Raw genomic sequence first — 19194 nt, forward strand, 5'->3', positions numbered from 1 at the left:
TTCTCCATCCAACACTACCAACATATGCCAGCTTCTAATTTGTTTTAAGATGAAACTTGAGGCTGCACGCTTCAATGAGCTTGCCTCTCCTTGTTTGCTGAGAGTATCTAATACCATGAGGACTGCATCAGGTTTAAAATAAAGAAAAAGCCTGCTGCCACACAGAGTTACCACACAGAGATAAGAATCAAAGAAGGTACACTACACAGGAAAAATAATACCTGACAAAAGCTGACTCGTGTTGAATTCATCAACAGAATTGAGACTAATGAGGTCATTTAGAGGACAAAAGGATAGCTGAGTGGAGTGGTAAAAAAGAATATATAATATGGATTGATAAGCTTTACAGAAATTTAAGGATGGGAAAGCTAATTAACTGTTTGAACTTGAACTGATTACGTGCAAAGAAAATCTCAATTTAAATGAGCTATCTTGGAGAAACATTACGTCAGTTTACTATGACAAAATTCTAAATTACTGAACCTGTCCTCGGGGAAGATAAAATGCACACAGTTACCTGGAAGTGAAAGCACTATGTACAAGGAATAACATGGCATTGACTCCAGATGCTTGAAGAACTGAAGCCTGGCTGTCTTCATTAATTTTACACCTGAAAATAAAGATGTTTGTACAAGAAGTGTCATATAGGCTGCGTGTTGCTCCCAGAAAAAGTTGCAGACTTTATTTGTAAGCTAAAAAATTAAACATTTCCTTTCCCAGAATGTATGTCACCTAAAAGTTTTCGACACAGTTTTTCAGAATGAGTTAATCACTTCTGATGGATTAATGTCAGTGAAGAGTAGGTACAGAATGTGCCTGTGCCAGGAAAAACAGGAACCTGATGGAATGATGAACACTTCATTCAGCCAAATATTTTCTTGAGAATTAGTATTTCAGAGAAAAGTGAATTAACATGTTGAAGTTAACTACCTAAGTTAATGTTAGAAAAGTACTTTGTTCCTGGCATTTAAGCCAGTCATATGAACCCTGGGTAAAATATTCTACTTAAAAAGCATTGATTTCCCTGTCTTCCATGCATTCACATGAATTGGTTCCCTCATATATCAGGAGGCAAAAGGAAAGGATGAGACAGAGCCAGAACTGCAATTAAGTTTTGATTATTTCCCGTGGTACAGAAAAACTCAGCTCGCTTTCTCACAAACATGCCAATTTTACACATGAAAGATGCTGTGAAACTATTGGGTAGGATAGATAAATATTGACTTTGTACAGTGTTAAAAGGCATGTATTCCATCACCAACACAGAAATACTGCTGTGCTGCTCCACTCAGTCTAACCAGACATGTTGTCATTGTTCGCTTTCCTGATGTAGCAGCTTAATCCACATGAGAATGTCTGGAACCATGCTACGCTCCCTTTTTGTCGCTTTCTGTGAAAGGTTTTTACTCCCAAACCTCCAAAATCACTTCAGATTTCTCCTTGTTGAATGTGAATTCTAGTCTTCTAGGTATAGACAATGATGCTGATAACATAGTATATTTGCCATTATCATCCATCAAAGTGGCATTATTTCCAGATGTCCTCCCAAACATGAAACCTCCAAAATAACGATGGTTCTACAGCTCAGTAGCAGCCTCTAGTCGATGACAGAGTGACTTACGTAGTGAGAGTTTCGTTCAGCAGCAGTGCTGAGTTATGTTAAAACACTATTCTTAGTTACATCGTCCCTTTCCCAAATGAATCTCTGTCTTAATCACTTCTCCTACCTGCAATGTCAGGACTAGCTAGCAGAGTAATTTGCAGTGGGAGGGAGGGGGGGCAGATAAATTGCTACTTTAACTCTTGCTTGTCCATCACCCTTTACAGTTCAGTGTCTTAGAATTTCCAGTATGCCATTTGAAAAGTTTGTATGAAATACTGGAGATCAAAATGCCTCCATGAAAGCAATACTTACAGGCATCTCACAGAAGCAGATTCAAAGTCCCACAAAATTATTGCACCATCTGCACTTCCTGTAGCTATCAAACTGCATCCTTCTACTTTTAAAACATCAAAACACTTGATTTCCACAGAAGGTACAAAAGTCTACAAAGAACATTAAAAAAATTTGAGTAGGAGCAATGTGAACACTAGAGAGTGAAATGTTTAACTGTTAATGTAATAAGATGCCTAAATTGTCAATGTCTACAGCAACTGCATATGCAATGCTATTCTAATAGTATTCTATTTGAGCTACACAGAAGCACCAGAAGCAGGGAGTGATAGTACTGGGAGAGTCCCTGCTGCAGAGGACAGGGCCCTCCATCTGCCAACCTGACCTGCTATCTGTGGCACAGTTGCAATTAGATTGTGTAAAAACAGCTGTAAGAACTGAAGATTAATCAGAAGTAAGTATCTATAGAAATACTCTAATCAGGTGAAAGGAATAAGTCACTGAACAGAGATATAATGACCTTTCCATAAACATCATCCAGATATGTTACAAAGTTAGTGAAATTATATAAACCAAAACTGAAGTCTCATGGACTATTCAAATTAAACTGGTCAGCAATTGAAACATAAATTTGGCATCTTATTTTACCAAAGCAGTAAGAAGAGAAAATGGAATCACTTTAACACCCAGCTTGATCTTTATGTGCCACTATTACTGAAGGTCAGTCTATCTACAGTAATGAAACAGCGTTTCGTTTCTAGAATAATTCATAGGAGAACCTCAACTAACTATTTGGTGGAGGAATGTGAAGTGTGTATTCAGAGCAGCTGCTTAATCATGGCGACAGCCATGCAATGGATTGTTAGGCAGATATAGCCCTTAGAAACCATCACCTTTTACATGATTTATTTTAGACCTTCAGTGTACTGAAAAGTTTGGAACACTTATTTGGTTTTTATCCTGTCATTCAAACATTAAATCCTTGAGGGCACAGTAAACATTTTAGTTCCTAATCTTCTGTAAATGATGTGGAACTTTGAAGTGTTTCTCACCTCTGTATCAGTCCTTGGAGAACTGGTGTCAGGCAGCAGCTGAATATCCGGAAAAAATTCATGTGTTTGTAAAGTGTCAGGCTTCAATGAGAGAGACACAACTGGATTCCTTCGTGGAAATGACACTGACTCAGGAAGCATCCATGTGACATACAGATATGATTGAACCGAGTTACCCTATTAAAATAATTGACTTAATGAAAGAGGAACAAAAGGATTTCTCTATTCATAAGAAAATTATCAGCAAGTGTGTCCCAAAAGCTTGTTTCTGTGCCAAACTACAAAAACCATTACAGACTTCACCTAGCATGTGCCTACACTGCAAACTGAAGTGGCAGACAGAGATATTCCAGCTCACTTTAAATTACCTGCTGTTACATTAGAAGCTGTCCAGCTGTGGAGTTCAGAACTTCTGATTTTGTGCAGTTTAACTACCCTCTTAAAGTCTCTTTAGTTACACCTGCTTATTTTATTAACATTGCTAGTCTCCAGTTCATATCTACCACACCAGCAAAACTGGTGTTTTTTCCAGTTGCATGAGAAGAACAAGCCATGGTTCAGCCATGGCCCCAAGTCACTGATTCCTTCCCATTGTGCCTAGAGGTGACTGGGAGTTACCTTGATAGTTTTTGCGCCTGTAACGAGTTCACTTCAGTATCTAGTTTCTGCTTTAACCTCAATATTTCTGTCCATTTTGGGAATTGGTACTGAAACAGTATTAATGTACTTAGGTTTGTATAGACTTGGAGGAGATTCAACTCTTTACCAGCCTGTTTGTCAAGGGATACATTTACATTTCATAAATGGTTTAACATTTTCAGTAGTAACACTGGGGGGCAACTGGTGTGATGTACTATTTCAGAAAAATCTGAATATCAAAAGCAAACTCTCTATAAAACAGCTATTTATTTGCAGGAGGCTTAAAAGTAATAAATTATTTACCAAGATGAGAACTTCTATGTTTTTATCCCCTAAATGTATCATCTGTCTAATAAAAGTTATTACTTCTCCCCACAAACTTTGTTCCCTTGCACATAGTAGCTTTAAAGTTTTATAAGGAAAATTTTGTCCCAAGTAAAACATTCCAATTTGAGGAAGAAAATTCTAACCAGTCTCAGCTGCTGGTGACCCAGAAACTCTATAAACATGGTAAACACTCTCTATAATAACAACAGTAATATGTTAAAGCTTTTACCTTAAAAGATCTATAACTACTGAAACCTCGATCACAAACAGAAAAACATTCATGTGCCATTATAGTAAATGCATGGAAAGAAATTATCAGAATGCTGGAAACCAGCAATGGACTAATGAACATATAAACACGTAGACAGTAAAGCAGAAAGCTAATTGGATGACATGCAGAAAATGGATTGTTCCTTGACAGCTTCTAAAATTTTGTCTACTAATCAATGAAAAAGTCTTATTTTATCTTGAAAATTAGGAGCTACCAAATGAAAACAGAAAAAAAAATAATATAATTATATAAGTATATTTGAAAAACCTGAATGATTTTCATTTTCCCACTCTGCTCCAAAACAAGAAGTGCATGTTGACTCTCATCAGCCTGCAGATAAACTATCTTCAGCAGACGACACTCATCTTTGCTGTGCTGGGCCAAAGGCAAGGCTTTAACTTCCTGCCCACTTTCAAACTCCCAAATTTTCACAGTTCCTACACAAGGATAAGAAAGATAAACAGAAGGGAATTAAATTTCAGCAATAACCTGTGCTTCAAAGTCAGAAATTTGAACTGGATAAGACAGGGAAAGGAGAAGAAAAAAGAAAATCCAATTGAAGATTCAGAGCCAGGTCACCGATCTTTCAAAAGCTGTAACAGGAAAGCACCCTTAGGGACACAAAACTTACCAGAAAACACCTTCACCACTAGTACCACCATTTTCCCATCTTTTTCCATGTCAGTTTTATGCTGCAGCTCAAAGGATAAAAGACTATCAGCCTATCTCACACCTATTTCTGGACTAACGCCATCAGAGAGTAAGCAGAGTGGTGGAGCAGTCAGGCAGAAGACTTCAGGTTCTAAGCTACAGCAAGGAGCAGAGGGACCTGGTTGCTGGACTTGTCCCACAAAGTTAGTGAGGAGAAGGACCTAAAGCATTATCTTAAGTGAAGCAGTTACTACATATGGCTCCACATTTGTAAGACTTGATAGCATTCACCTTCTGTCATGCTCTTGAGATCCATAAAGGGCAGAGTCTCTGCTCCCAAGTATAAATAAGAAACATTAGCCAGAATGCTGTGTGGAAAAGGTCATCTCCTCTTTATGTGAGGTAGCTTTCACATATTTCATATATTTTAATAGTTCAGGTATGTACTCTTGAACATTTGAATGTAAGAAGAATTATTCAGCCATGTTAACAGATTACAAAATTATCAAAGTTTGGTGGAGAATTCAGTGTGGCTCTTGTGTATTGGAGAGGTCTTCTCACTTTACCTAAAACGGATGCACCTGTTATAACACAAGCAAAAAGTTCAGGAAACCAGTAGCTGTATATATTCTAGTGTTCAGTGCCTGCAGACACTATAAAATTGAGCTTAGATACTATAAAATTGAAAAACTACCTTTCTCCATCTGCGGCCATTTAGTTACAGTGTGGTACACAGATTGAGGTCCTAAGTCCCATAAGGAATCATCTTTTCAGACCAAGAGCTTTGCAAATAGTCTTCCATAGAGCAATAGGCTAGCAAAGTACCAGAGCTCAAGCAGCCAAGAATAACCTTTCTATGAATCACCTATCAAATAAAACCCAACCAAGACAAACCTCCCCCCTGCTGCCTTTTTCAGCTGTGCATTCCTTTCTGTGTATACTTCCTCCTGTCTTGAAAGAAAGCCAAAAGTCATTCTTCTGTCACTCAGAGAGTCAAGGCAGAGTCCTTAACACACGTCATTTTAAATAAATGTATTAAAAATGTGGTAATTATTTAATTGCTTTACCATCACATGCCCCAGTAGCAAGATAAAAACCATTTATTTCAATGGCCGCACAGGTCACTTCAATATTCAGCCCATGCGCGTCTTCAATCTGGTATATTTGATATCCTGTTTCTAGGTCCCAGACCTGAAAAAATAAGATGGTAATTATTTGTACTACAACCTCTAAAAAACTCATCACACAATGTGTTCTAGTGTAATTGGAGAAAGATGAATACTTCCAAGAGCAAATTTTCACATCCCATGAAATAGGTTCTCTGTTACAACAGCACATTACCATGTTCTTTTACTGAAATACCAGTGTAATTTCCCCGAAAATGTCCCTCTCCCCAGAGAAGCAATTCTAGCAAGGGGAGGCTCTATTTAGTATGTTATAAGAAAGACCCTTGTTAAGTCAGGGAGACTGTTGTTAAACATAATAAGTTTTTAGAGTGCAAAAGCAAGGAAATCTAAATACAAAGAATGGTTAGAGCTATAATTTCTATGCTGAATATCAAAGCGAGGCTTTTCAAAAACACTTGGTCCCAAAATGTAGGAACAACTATATCTGATCATTATCTAATCCTTTTGGGAATTTAAACAGTGCCTTATAATGAAGTACCAGTACAAAGTTTGGTTGCTGTAGTGGAATAGCTCAGATTCAACTGGATTTATGAAGTAGCCACTTATGTCATATGCACTGTCTGCAGCACCAAGTGCCCCAAACTATCTTGTAATTGTAATGGCGTTGTAGCCGCTATGGTCTAAGGAAGGTAGGGTTTACAGTGAGAAATAACATCTTTACCAAGTATATAAAATGAACAAACCTTTACACAAACAAGGCTTTCTCCACAGGAATAGCATGCATCGCCAGCTGGCCCAATAAGAGATGCTACCTCTCCCTACAAATCTTGCCATCTAACCCCATCAAGAGTTAATGAAAACTGCAGGTCCTTGGTACCTCTGATGATCATTGTCACACTGTTAATTACACCAGTAATGATTCATTTTATTAATCTGTGGGTTTTCTGACACTTGCATGGCAACTATTTTTTAGTGGTTCAAATGCAAATGGTAAAGTTAACAGGCAAATTGAATCTTTTCATTCATGTTTCAACACAAATAGAGCTGTGATAAAAAGTGTTAAAAGTGATCTTCACCACTTTATTTTTCTTGTTAACTGGCTATCATATTCAACACTTCTCCCTCACTGTATGAAATCCTTAAGGCTCAGAACAACATGTTCTTGGAAATTATTTGAATGAGAAAAGGATCTACAGAAGGTCAGAAAATTGGCTTCAGAACTGCTAGACAAATAGAAGCAGATCAGAGAAAAGAGTAAGTGAAACAGGAGGATAAAAAGTCAGAGTTTATAGTTGAGGCACACTGTATGTGCCAATGAAACTTTTCAATTTTAGTGAAGGAAGGCAGCATTTTTTTTCACAGTCCTGTTTTTACAAAGTCACTTTTTTCATGTTTTATACCAATCCGTAGAATGTCTACAGTACACATTTATATTCTACTAAGCTTACTGGGACTCAATCACTTCCTAAACCTTAAAGAGAAGCTTATTAGATATGCCTTCTGAATTGAAGAATAATGTGTAATTGTGCTTGCATGAGCTGCTGATTGAATGTACAGTTTGACATCATGGCAGTTAAAATTTTCCACTATAGCTACTAAATAGCCAATGGACTTCCACTACTATCGCATTACTTGCAAGAATCCATTGCAGGAACAGGTGAAGTGTACCTGTTCAGCCAAAGGAAATAAAATTACAACTAAATCCAGCACCTCTGAAGCCTTGCTCAATCTGCCTGGTGCTTGCAGTGCAATTATGTCAGTGCAGGTCAGGGAAGTAGTTTTCTGACAAAAGTAATGCTGCTGAGCCGAAACAGCTTATTCATCATGGCTACCGCTTCCCTGGAGAATTTGAGCACAAAAATAGCCAGAAAACCAACACTTTGAATGATAAACACTAATCGCTTACCTAATTACCCAGTAACTTACTTGTAACAAAAAAGCTGAAACTTCTATTTTTCAGTTTAAATGATGACAACTTACGCTCACCTTCAGTATTGACTCAGAGCAGATAGTGAGAATCTGGTGAAAAACCGTGTTGTAAATCAGAACACTGATGCTTTTCTCATGTGTCTGTGGCACATGTCTTGTGTCTTGTATCATATGAGTTAGGGGATAAATATCAATGACAGCTGAACCTGCACAGAGTGAGAGAAGTGAGAATATACAGATTTCGTGTATAGTAGCAGTTACTTTCCCTGGATACAAAAAGATTTATGTAAACCGTAGAGTTAATTTGAGTTCTTCTGAAGAGGATAAGGAATATTGTCTATTTCTAGAGAATATCTGTTCTCTAAACCAGAAAACATTCACACGTGCTCCCCACAAAGCACCAATTAAACAATGGCTAAGTATTTACCTGCCTTAAACAACCAGCTGCCCACCTTTGATGGGGTTGATACTGTGACTCCAAATCATTAGGAGCATAAATCCTCCAGTCCCAGAGTGGGTTGACATGGAATGGAATGAACCCAAATAAATAAAATTCTAATTGGCAGATATATCATTAAAATAAATTCTGGTATCCACTTTCTTAGAGATAAAGCAATTCTATCTGCAGACAATGATGATGTCCTTCCAGTATCTTCCTTTATATGCCACTGCAGGTCTGAATGGTGTTTTCTAGACACCTTCTAGTGCTCTCGGATCAGAAGGTTTGAAAAGAGAGAGAGGCAGATGGGGAAGACAAGACAAAAGAAAGGACAAGGTTTTTACAACGCAGGCTCACAAGCCAGACTACACATGCAGCCTATTTCAGTTCCAGTATTACTACGGTTCTACCAGTAGAGGAGCACCAGTCATCAGCAAGTAGCAGCAAAGGACGACTTGGCATAACTCCAGGCATAGAGGCCAGCAGCTTGGAAAAGGCACAGAAGGAAAGCTGTGGTGGTATTCAAATGAAGCATGAAGGTGAGCCGTGATCTATGGATGTTAGTGAACTAATAACTGAAAATCTCCTCTGTACAATCAGGTACATAGCAATGAGAATTCATTCATCCACATATAGCCTCAGTCTCTTGCCCTCTTCAGGGACAAGGAGACCTTCACTTAGCCTTTTAATCAAATCATTAACAGAGACCAGGACCAGATTTTTACAGATATTTACTCCAATCATTGTTTATTAGGATAAAGTTACCTCATTTTGTCAAGGTATTACATTTATCCATGTAAAATCCCTATGTTACTAAGCCTTGAAAATCTCACTAACTTAAATTTGAATGGAAGATCGTATCTGTATCATTTAATGATTAAAAATCTTCACAAAACTAGACTGATTAATATTCTGGGTATTTTTTAAATAAGACCTAGAAGCTGAAGTTTCTTAAGCTTTGCAGTGCTTACCAAATGCCTAAATACATATAACAATGTGTGGACTCTAGTTCAATGTATATATTTAGGCTTCTAAAACAGGTTTATTGGCACAAAGATTCAGCAGAAATTACCAGGTCACTGAAAACAAAATGTTTCACATTCATCTTCTTAGATTTAACAAGTTTTTCAAGCTTTGTGCCTTGTTCCTAAACCAAGGACAGAAAAAACTGTCTCCAAAGACAATGACCTTATTTGCTTGGTATGTCTCAGGCCTCTATAGCCCCAGAACAGGTTCAAAGATGGGTTTTTTCAGCGACTATATCTCTGGGGCAGACAAACGCTGCTAGTTTCCAGAGTCTCTGCCTTAGATACAGATGGCTTACATCCTCAGTGACGCCGGTGAAGCTCTGGTCCCTCAAAGGTACCAGGCCCCTGCTACAGAGTCAGATAACAGAGCCCAAAAACCTCAGATGAGTTCCCACAATATTTTATTCCCGATCAATCGTACAGTGTGACTGTTGGCACCACAGACTGTGTGTCTCTCTACACTTGTGAGAGCTCCACTGAGATTATACTTTGATCTCCAAATGGGAGGAGGGTGTTAGAGGAATCATCAGGGGAAGATCAGCAACCTAGTAGCTTTCAAGAAATGACAAAGCTACAGCACAATATCTGTAGTTTAATTTTTCTAAGGACGGGTCACCTTGCTTTTCTCATTTCCTCTGGTTCCTGTTGTTAATTCCCATGCTGCATATTTTCATGCATATTTCTATATTGAAATTAGCACCTTAATTAGTCTTAATGTCCAAATACTCTTACCTCCCAGTATGCTGTGCATCTCATATACCTTATTCCTGTACTCAACTTCAGGTGTATGTAATCATAAAGGAAATTGCATTCTAGGAGAACGGGCATGGATGCTCTCACATATCAACTGCAATAACATACCAGTGATAAGTGTACCACGATCATCGTCAAATACCATGGCAATGGTCTCTATCTCTCCAGGACTCCCTTGATTATCATGGAAGACCTGCAGCAGTGAAAGGGTCTGTATATCCCACACTCTAAATATCTAGAGGGAGAGAGAGGGGAGAAAATGTAGGACTGTATCATGTATTGCATTGGATTTTCAACTACTTTTTGTTTCTATGACAGTAATATTATAGCCTCCAATGAAAATCACATTGTTAAGCATGGTACATCCCCAGATAAGCAAGGCAAATACCAAAGGCATCTGTATCCCCATTTTACTAAGAATAAAAGGCACAGAAAGGCTGTTTTGCAATCTTGACCTGACAAGTCCACCTTGGAACCAGATCTCCCAAGAACTTGTTCTACTCCTTAATGACAAGATGACTCCATTGTGTCATATTTTTCAGTCACATATAGATAAATCCCAAGGATTTAAAAACTTGTATTTGAACTGGACTATTAAACAGTGTGCAACAATATAAAGATAAATTTCATAGGGTTCTAGATAAAGGAATTTCTGAAATCTTTGATTGACCGCAGATGTTGGAGCAAATCAGGATCAGGACATACTGCAGAAGGATCATTTTTATGCATATACAGTTCTTTTGCTCTCCATAAGCAAATGCTATCAATCACAGTCGGGGTACTATCCTGTAAGGAATACCAGACATATTAGATACCTTTGTTCTTACTTTTGGTTTCAACGTAAAACACAGCACTTGCTTTAAACTCTAGAATTCCTCACCAATAATTATACTTTAACAACACTTATTCATCTTGCCTGATCAAAAGCTGTGTTGAACTTACTGCTATCCTATGCAAACTGCTCTTAATCCTGCAAGACATCATGATATAATTTCACAGATCCCATGGCTTTTAGTATTGTGTATTTCCCTGCAAGATAATCTTGCTATGTTCTCAAAAGTTATTCTGTCATCACATCTACCTGCAATTCTTATTCAGCTGCCAAAACTGTAGTGAGTTTTATATAGGTATCTGTGCAAGTTATTTGTATTTTTTCAATTGTGTTATGAAAAGGCGGGGCTGCATTTTTAATTGGGATTTTAACACAAAGACACATGTTGGTACAATGCTCCCATTGGTACTGGAAGTGCTGTGGGCATTTACAAAAGTCATTGAATCTTTGGATGAAATGCTCCATAAAATGTAAGTCCATAAACCACATCAGCACAAGCCCATGAAATATTCAACTGAATTTGATAACAGAGCTATGTCTCAGACAGAAATATAACATGAATAATTCTGCTTCCTGTGCTATAGTCCCTATAGGTCTTACTCTCTCAGCTGTTCCTTATTCTTAACTTTGTCACTCAGTGGCTTTTCTTAGGTGATCTTGATGCAGTTAGTCAAATTCTAACTTCATAGTCCTGTCCAGGAAGGACGAAGCAGACAGCCTCTCCTGACTGGGGCTGGGTGGCTGTTTCTCTAAAAGAACAATATTATTGGGTAATCTAATGAGGAAAAAAAATAAAAATCCTAGGAAATAAGCAAGGGAAATCCACCGCCATTTCTTTGATTCATCCCAGCATCTCCTGTACGGTGATAAACATTATGGTAAAGGTAGGTCCAAGTCAAAAGATGTCTGCAGCAGACAGCTTGGGTGCAGATTCTTGCATTATATTCCTGAAAACCTACTTAATACACCCACAGGTAAAAGAAGCTGTCCATTAGCTTGCCTGTTGTGGAAAGACAGTCCAGTAAGCCTCTTGAAACCCACCTAAACAGCTGTGCATAACAGATGGGCATTGTAACAGAAAAAGAGGCAAGTGGAATTGGGATGGCAAGACTGGAAGTTCAATTGGAAATTACATTTTTTTTGTTTCTGACTGATGTTTTAGATAGCACAATGACTGGCACCTTAGAAAAAAGAGATTAGACAGAACAAAGAATGTAGAGCTCTATTCAGCACTTTCATATAATTTCGTATAAGTTTTAATGACATAAGCTACTTGCTAAAGCCATTAACATGTGTAACTAGAAGTGCTAGAAACTACTGTCTGGTGTGTAACTCAAATTCAGCACAGTCAGTGTGTTATTGACCTAGAAATGCTGGTGACTGGTAGAAGAAAGATGGATTAAATTATCATTAAATACATTTGATTTGCAAACTAATTTCTTTTAGCTCATCTTGCCTAACACCAAGCTAGAAACCTGACAGGAAGAACTCTGAGGAAAAACCAAGAACATGACATCTGTTAACCTCATAAAGGAAACAGTTACAATGAAGTTCACTGATGAAAACTCAGAAAACTCACTTCCGTAACATTACTCACCTTTTAATAGAAAAATCTTTGAAAACCTAAACCAGCCCTGAGAAATACTTTGTCTGCAAATTTGGGATTGCATTATTTTACTTCTGAAGAATACCACTTGTATCTGTCCATTTGATCACAGAAAAGCTTTTTTTTTAATATATATAACTACTTCAGGGAAAATTTTTGTTTTACACCTATAAACAGAAAAAGTAAGTGGTCTTCCAAAAGACACACAGCAAATCATAGTCTGAAACATAACCCACAAGTTTTGATGATTTCCGCTTTCCTCACCATAGCTCATTCCCTTCTTCATTTTGAAATGTATTTAGTTTTCTGTTGAAGAGAGCATGTGCCCGTTATAATTCATAGGCAGCATGTCATGTCCTTAAAAATGCTTTTGATAATGAGGAATACTTTTGTGCATATGTTCATGGTATGAAAAGTTGATTGCAATTGCCAGGAATGATTTATTCCAAAGAAACATGCTATACAATTAAGAATGATTGTTTATTACTCTGAATGTTATAAAATACTGAAGTATATCTGTTTTTTTCACCTAAAAATGGATCTCAGCATGGAAAAAACACCATTGCTAAAAAATCCCAACCAAACAGAAGACTGTTCACTCTTTGCAGAATAAAAATAAGGGAGACAATAATGGATGGAAATTATTCAGGGAGATACACAGATTTTGAGATTATTGTAATTTCCATCAGCATCCTGATTTTAAAGGAAGTTACAGAGGATCCAGCAAAATTCTGAAAAGGAAGGGAAGAAAAGAAAGAGATACACTGATCAATGTAAACACAGATCACCTGTGGCATCAGAGAGAAGTTCACAAATGAGTGTTTCAGAATTTTAAGTAGAAAGAAAATTTCTTATGAATATCTTGTTTGTTTTCAGGAAAACACAAAAGGAGAAGGCTCTAAGAACTTCTTACTGAGGTTAAATTTTCTCTGAGACAGTACTGAGTCAGAAGAACCATGTCCATCATATAGACTTCTGATTACATTTCAGGAGTTTGCTCAGACATTCAATTTCTAAAGCATACAAAAAAAGCTTTAGGGAGAAAGAGACAGTGAGAAGGCTTGAAAAAGGAAATCCAGTTGAATAGAAAAAATGATGAAACTGTTCATCCAGCTGACAGTAGACCAGCAAAAATAGAAAGAACTGGAGATGAAAGTCGATAAAGTTTAGGCAATGCTGCAGATAGATCTCCAACCTCAATTTTGGCACAGTCACAATTAGAGCATGTAAAAACAGCTGTAAGAACTGAAGATTAATCAGAAGCAGGTATCTATGGAGATACTCTAGTCAGGTGAAAAGAATAAGTCACTGAACAGAGAGATAATGACCTTTCCATAAACATTACCCAGATCTGTTTCAAAGTTAGTAAAATTATACAAAACAAAATTGAAGACAGATAATTCTAATAATCTCATGGACTATCCAAGTTAAATTGATCAACAATTGAAACATAAATTTGACAGCTTATTTATTAAAGCAATAAGAAAAGAAGATGATTTTACAGCATGAGTGAATATAAGTAAGAGCTTTTTGCACTATTTCTTGCTGCTTGTTCAGCTATTAATGCCAGTACCACATTAAGAAAATGCAGTCACTTAAAGTGACAGCAAAAACCCGGACACATCACAGCACTGATAAATCTCTTCCCTTCCTTCTGGCCTTCTTCCTTAGGATAGGGAGATTACATAAACCATGGTTCCACATGAGTAACTCCCACACAAGGCATTACCAGCATGGCCGCGAGATATAATGTCACTGCTGTTCATCTGCATCAGCACACATGACTGTGCATGAATTCATGCATGAAGAGCGGCAACAAAAGGCGTGCTTATTTGGAAATTAGGTGACTAGGTGGAGTTGCCTTAGGAATGTTTTGTTAATAGTCACATTGCTGTTGTCCTTATTTATTGAAGAACTTCCCACAGCAGCCTGACAAATGCCAGGAATCCCTGAAGCCCTCTGAAAACATATTCTTTATGCCAAAATGCTTCTCGACTGTGTCTTCTGGAATCACAGAATACAGATTATATTGAAGCAAACAAAACACATTATGGAGGAGAGGGAGTGTGGAGAGCAGGAGCTTCAAGTGCATTTGGAAACAACTTATAACAACATTATATGAACAACACTGGCTTACATTCATAAAAAACCTGTTTCAGTTTGGGTGCTATCAGAATTTGCTTTTACCCACAGATATGCCTTTTTTAAGACTTAGCAGAGGAGGCATTCTTGCCTGTGTTCCCACAGCCTCCTTCACACAGGTAACAGGCACAGAGGGGCACTTGAGGAATGCACGCTGCCTCTTTTTCCTATCATCTTGCTGCCACAGCTTTAGCAAACTACTCTGTTATCCTCTCCAGGACCGCAGTCTGGATCACTTCCCTCTGTTCTGGGTTGCTCTTCTTGTGGCTTTCATTTTTCAACCCAATGGCAAAGCCACATAGTTACAGATGGGATTTCCACAGACTCTAAGCAGAATTGGGAACCAAATCCCTCCAGAATTCAGTAGAGTTCTTGCCAAAGCATTCTGAAATCCCTTAAAAAGTTTAAATGTGTGTATTTGCATACATAAACACTTTTCTCTCAAGCACTACCTTCCTTCAGGCCGTAAAATTCATAACATAGAAAAAAGCTTGAACCATCTTTTCTATTCTGGTATAAAGCCTATGTTTTATGAGCATGTAAAAACAGCAACACCCCTCTCGTATTTTTCCTAATACATATACACAGACAAATGAAAAGTAAAAGATTCGTCTTACCAACTAAAATGGGAACAGCAGAGGGAGACAGAACACAGATGGGAAACAGGGCAAGACAAATTTGGTAAATTAATATCCTACATGCTCTCAGTACAATAAAGTTCAGGCTCAGGAACACTGTATCCTGCTGGGTTTCTATGAGGAGGCCACTGTGGAAACATGCTTTGACTTTGGAAGAAGTGAATCCTCTTCTGCTCTTTTCTGTCTGTAATTAACTGAGAAGAAAACGAATAAAGAAGTCCATGATTTGCTGACACTCCCCCCCAGCCCCCGAGATAATACCTCCAAATTACTGCTAGTAAAGAATAAGAAAGTGACCTTAAAACAGTGCTCTAAAGAAAATATCTCAACAACTCTCAAGAGAAAACAGTAACTTCCTTTTAGTGCTTACAAACTCTCATGTCCCTGCTGATACTTTTTTTAAGTTAAGGAAAATTTGTTTTTGGAAAAAGACAGATAACTTTCCTCAGTTTTCCAAAACAGTGATGCTGCAAGTCATTAAAACAACTTATGAAAAAACACTTGTGCAAGAAAATCCAAAATCCAACTACTCTTGAGGCAGAAAGAAGTTGCACTAGCCACAGCGTTCACTATAGGCATAGGCAGGAAGAGTAAGCAACAATTAAAGTTGATTTTCTGTTGAAGTCTTTAGTTTATCTGCCCCCATTTGCTACACTGTTCAACTGTTTCAGAGGGGCATTGAAGGCTCCGTGGTCTAAGTGAAAAAAATTACAAATTCATACTGAACATCTGAGCCCTCAAAGACAAAAATCACCAGGCATGAAGCAGAGGTCGAACTGCAGTTCTGCTTGCTGTGTTATTTAATAGAGTAAGTTATCTGCTGAGAGTGCTGTTGTGTGTCTTGTGATCCCTGAAGGTGATCCTGCAAAGTACTACAACTCCCTGTAGTTATTAGAAGACTTAGGAACAAATTGATGTCAATGGGATTACTTGTGAGGCTAAGGCAAGGAGGATTTAGCTCTAAGCACATTAATGCAACGTGGTGCAGCAGACGGTACTATAATTGGTGCCTTATTGAGGCAGTAATTTGGTGAAGTTCAAAATTATGAACATTTCAAATCACTTCCTCAAACAGTACCATTAACCTGGTAATATATAAGGTTACTTTCCTTTTCCCAAACATGGAGGAATGCTGTAAAGAAATCAAACTGGTTTATATGCAATAGTGAGTCTAATTGTATAGTAATGAGTATGCAGGCTATTTACTGGCTGCTATGCAATGACTGAGAGTGTGTAAAGTCTCTGTATGTCTGCCTCTGTGCGGTGTGCTTGGTGTGCTGACAATAGATCTACCTGACCTCTAATGCAAAGATGAAATAACCCTCAACACTTCTGGAGAACAGTTTCAGTGGACATTTAGATGGTGTGTGGGTCAGAAGCAGGAAGCAAGAGGTGTAGATCAGAGGTGACTGCCATGAACACCTAGGTCAGAAGAGCTCAAAACTAGTCAGCTTCCTCCTATCAGTCTTCAGCCAATCTTAGAATGATGCTCTGACCTTAGTCATAGGGTTTGTAGTAATTTTCAGGTATACAACATTTTGTTTACATTTTGAAGATGTCCTATTTCTTCATTCCCCCATAGAAAAATAAGCAATCAGATTACTACAGGTCTGGAAATCTATTTTTAATATAGCTTAAACCCTAGATCTCTGTTTTCTGGTAGAACAACTCTAGAAATCATCACAGGCAGAATATAGATCTTGCTCTGTTTCAATCTGCAGCAAATACAGATTATTTAATGCTTTAACCATCAAATACTTGCCCAGAAACAGAACATCTAGTGGATCATTTCCTTCATGTATGCTGAGAATACATGAGGACAATCCATTCATGAAGGAAATTTGTGCATTCTCAGATATACTGGGAAACAAAACATCATTTTGCAAAGATACAACCGTAGCTAGAACAGATAGTTTCCTCAAACAGTCCAGCTGCATGCTGGTTGTAAACATGCAGGTATGTTATACACCATGTAAGTCTAAGAACTGGAGAAGGACAATGTAGGTATGAGCCAAAAAAAGTAAATTTAAAATTAGTTCTAGTCCCTTTTACTTTTTCACAGAATCACAGAATGGTCGAGGTTGGAAAGGACTTCCGGAAATCATCTTGTCTAACTCCACTGTTCAAGTGGGGCCACCTAGACACAGTTGCTGAGAACCACGTCCAAATGGACTTTGAATATCTCCAAGGATGGAGACTCCACAACCTCTCTGGGCAACCAGTGCCAGTGCTCGGTCTACCTCATAGTAAAAGTTTCCTGATATTCAGACAGAACCTCCCATGTTTCAATTTTCCTTGCCTCTGGTCCTGTCACTGGGCACCACTGATAAAAGCCTGGCTCCATCTTCTTTACAGCCTCCATTCTGATATTTATATACATTGCTGAGATCCCCCTTGAGTCTTCTCTTCTGTGGCTAATTCTGTAGGGTTTACTTGCAGACTAACCAAGAGACGAAGTAATTTGAATTTGGGAAATGTCCCTGAAAATGGGACAGGAAATTTAACAGAAAATTGGATAAGTTACATGAAAAGTCCAAAGAAGAATATTCCATGTTCTTATAGGATTATGCAATATAGGAGGAGAATAAAGTTCTTAATATCTGGGAGGAGCAAATAAACCGAAGAGGATAAAAGCACAGCCCAAGGGAAGGATTAACTTCATCTTTCAAAGCAGTATACGAAAAATGTATGTGATATAGATGTGGCCACATAATTTCTGTGAAGGACGACTGGAGCAGATTTCCCAAATGCCTCTTTTTCAAATTATCTAGATTAAATTTAATATTGTTGATATACAGTACATTTCAGTAACAGCCACGATTAGCAATGCTTTGACATAAATTAAACAATGTGCTTCCAGCTCAGCTGCTCTCATTTTTCAGGAAGACAAATGACTATTATAAATATATCCTTAAAACAATGTCATGTGCTTTCAAAATAGGTTAGATAAATGTCCACACTAACCTCCACAGGCATTGATACAATCACCTGCTCAGTTCCAGACAGGCAAAAGACATTTATGAATTCACACTGGGATATCATACAGCCTGTTTGCCATTAAGCAGACGTAGAGAGAGGACTGGAGACTGATAGAATTAAGGTTTGAGTAAATTTTCAAAGTTCAGAAAAAAATGTAAATTAATAACATATCATATCTTCCCTGAAACCCTAAAAGTTGCCTTTGGGTTCTGTAAGAATAAAAATAACATGTATATAACAGAGTTAATTTAGTATGGGCAAATTTCAGCAAGGAAATGTTTATGTTCTTGCATATAGTTGGCTGCATCAGATTTTGAAGAAATTATGAATGAAATGAAATTCTGCCATGCCCTGGAATAGAGATGCAAAAAATCACTCTGTTTATTGCACTACTCTTCTACCATATATAAATGTGTGCATTCCTCTTTTAGTATTAGCTGCCAAAAATGAAATTTCCTTTATAGAGAAAAACACCAAAGAATATTCCCTCTGCTGATTTAAAACAAAGGTTTTGTGTTTTTTACAAATGATCCTGTACAGTGGTGTAAAGGCTGGGAATATATTCCTTACCGTAGCCCCACTGATTGTTAAACAAAACTGAGATTGTTTTTATGCATTGAAGCCTGTAGGGTCAAATCTTGCTCACCTGACTCAAGTGGACTAAGTCAATTAAACCCACCACTGGAGGCATTCTAGTAAAATCAATGGAAGAACTGGTGTAGCAAATTTTGTCTTGCTGACTTCCGTTGACAACTCAAGCAGGCAAGACGTAAAGTTTCAGCTTCCACTGTTTTAGTTGTGAATCCTCACTCCACACTAAGTGAGAGGCAGTGTTTGCCACTGCTTCACAGCCTTTCAGTACGAGGGCTATGCAATCTGATCTGGTC

At 37.8% G+C, this 19194-nt stretch overlaps 2 protein-coding genes across 13 annotated transcripts in view; one reads left to right on the plus strand and one right to left on the minus strand.

The window, feature by feature from the left end:
- OPN3 (opsin 3) overlaps positions 1–19194 on the plus strand; it is a 120131-nt gene that overhangs the window by 25121 nt on the left and 75816 nt on the right. For 9 of the 12 annotated variants that reach the window (XR_008465510.1, XM_054195728.1, XM_054195731.1 and 6 more), the window contains one exon: positions 8565–8868. The exons of 2 other annotated variants lie outside the window; for them this stretch is intronic. The gene's annotated coding sequence lies outside the window, so the exon portion shown is untranslated. Of the gene's footprint in view, positions 1–8539; positions 8869–19194 lie in introns of all 12 variants that reach the window. One more of the 12 variants, XM_054195737.1, reaches the window with a different exon arrangement.
- WDR64 (WD repeat domain 64) overlaps positions 1–19194 on the minus strand; it is a 75939-nt gene that overhangs the window by 16213 nt on the left and 40532 nt on the right. Inside the window, exons 12-18 of the mRNA XM_054195742.1 lie at positions 10219–10345; positions 7948–8096; positions 5902–6025; positions 4451–4620; positions 2947–3123; positions 1916–2046; positions 518–610 (exon numbers count right to left, since the gene is read on the minus strand). Coding sequence (XP_054051717.1) covers positions 518–610; positions 1916–2046; positions 2947–3123; positions 4451–4620; positions 5902–6025; positions 7948–8096; positions 10219–10345 — 971 coding nt within the window. The remainder of the gene's footprint in view (positions 1–517; positions 611–1915; positions 2047–2946; positions 3124–4450; positions 4621–5901; positions 6026–7947; positions 8097–10218; positions 10346–19194) is intronic.

The sequence above is a fragment of the Rissa tridactyla genome, chromosome 3, assembly GCF_028500815.1.
Source record: "Rissa tridactyla isolate bRisTri1 chromosome 3, bRisTri1.patW.cur.20221130, whole genome shotgun sequence".
Classification (NCBI taxonomy): Eukaryota; Metazoa; Chordata; class Aves; order Charadriiformes; family Laridae; genus Rissa; species Rissa tridactyla.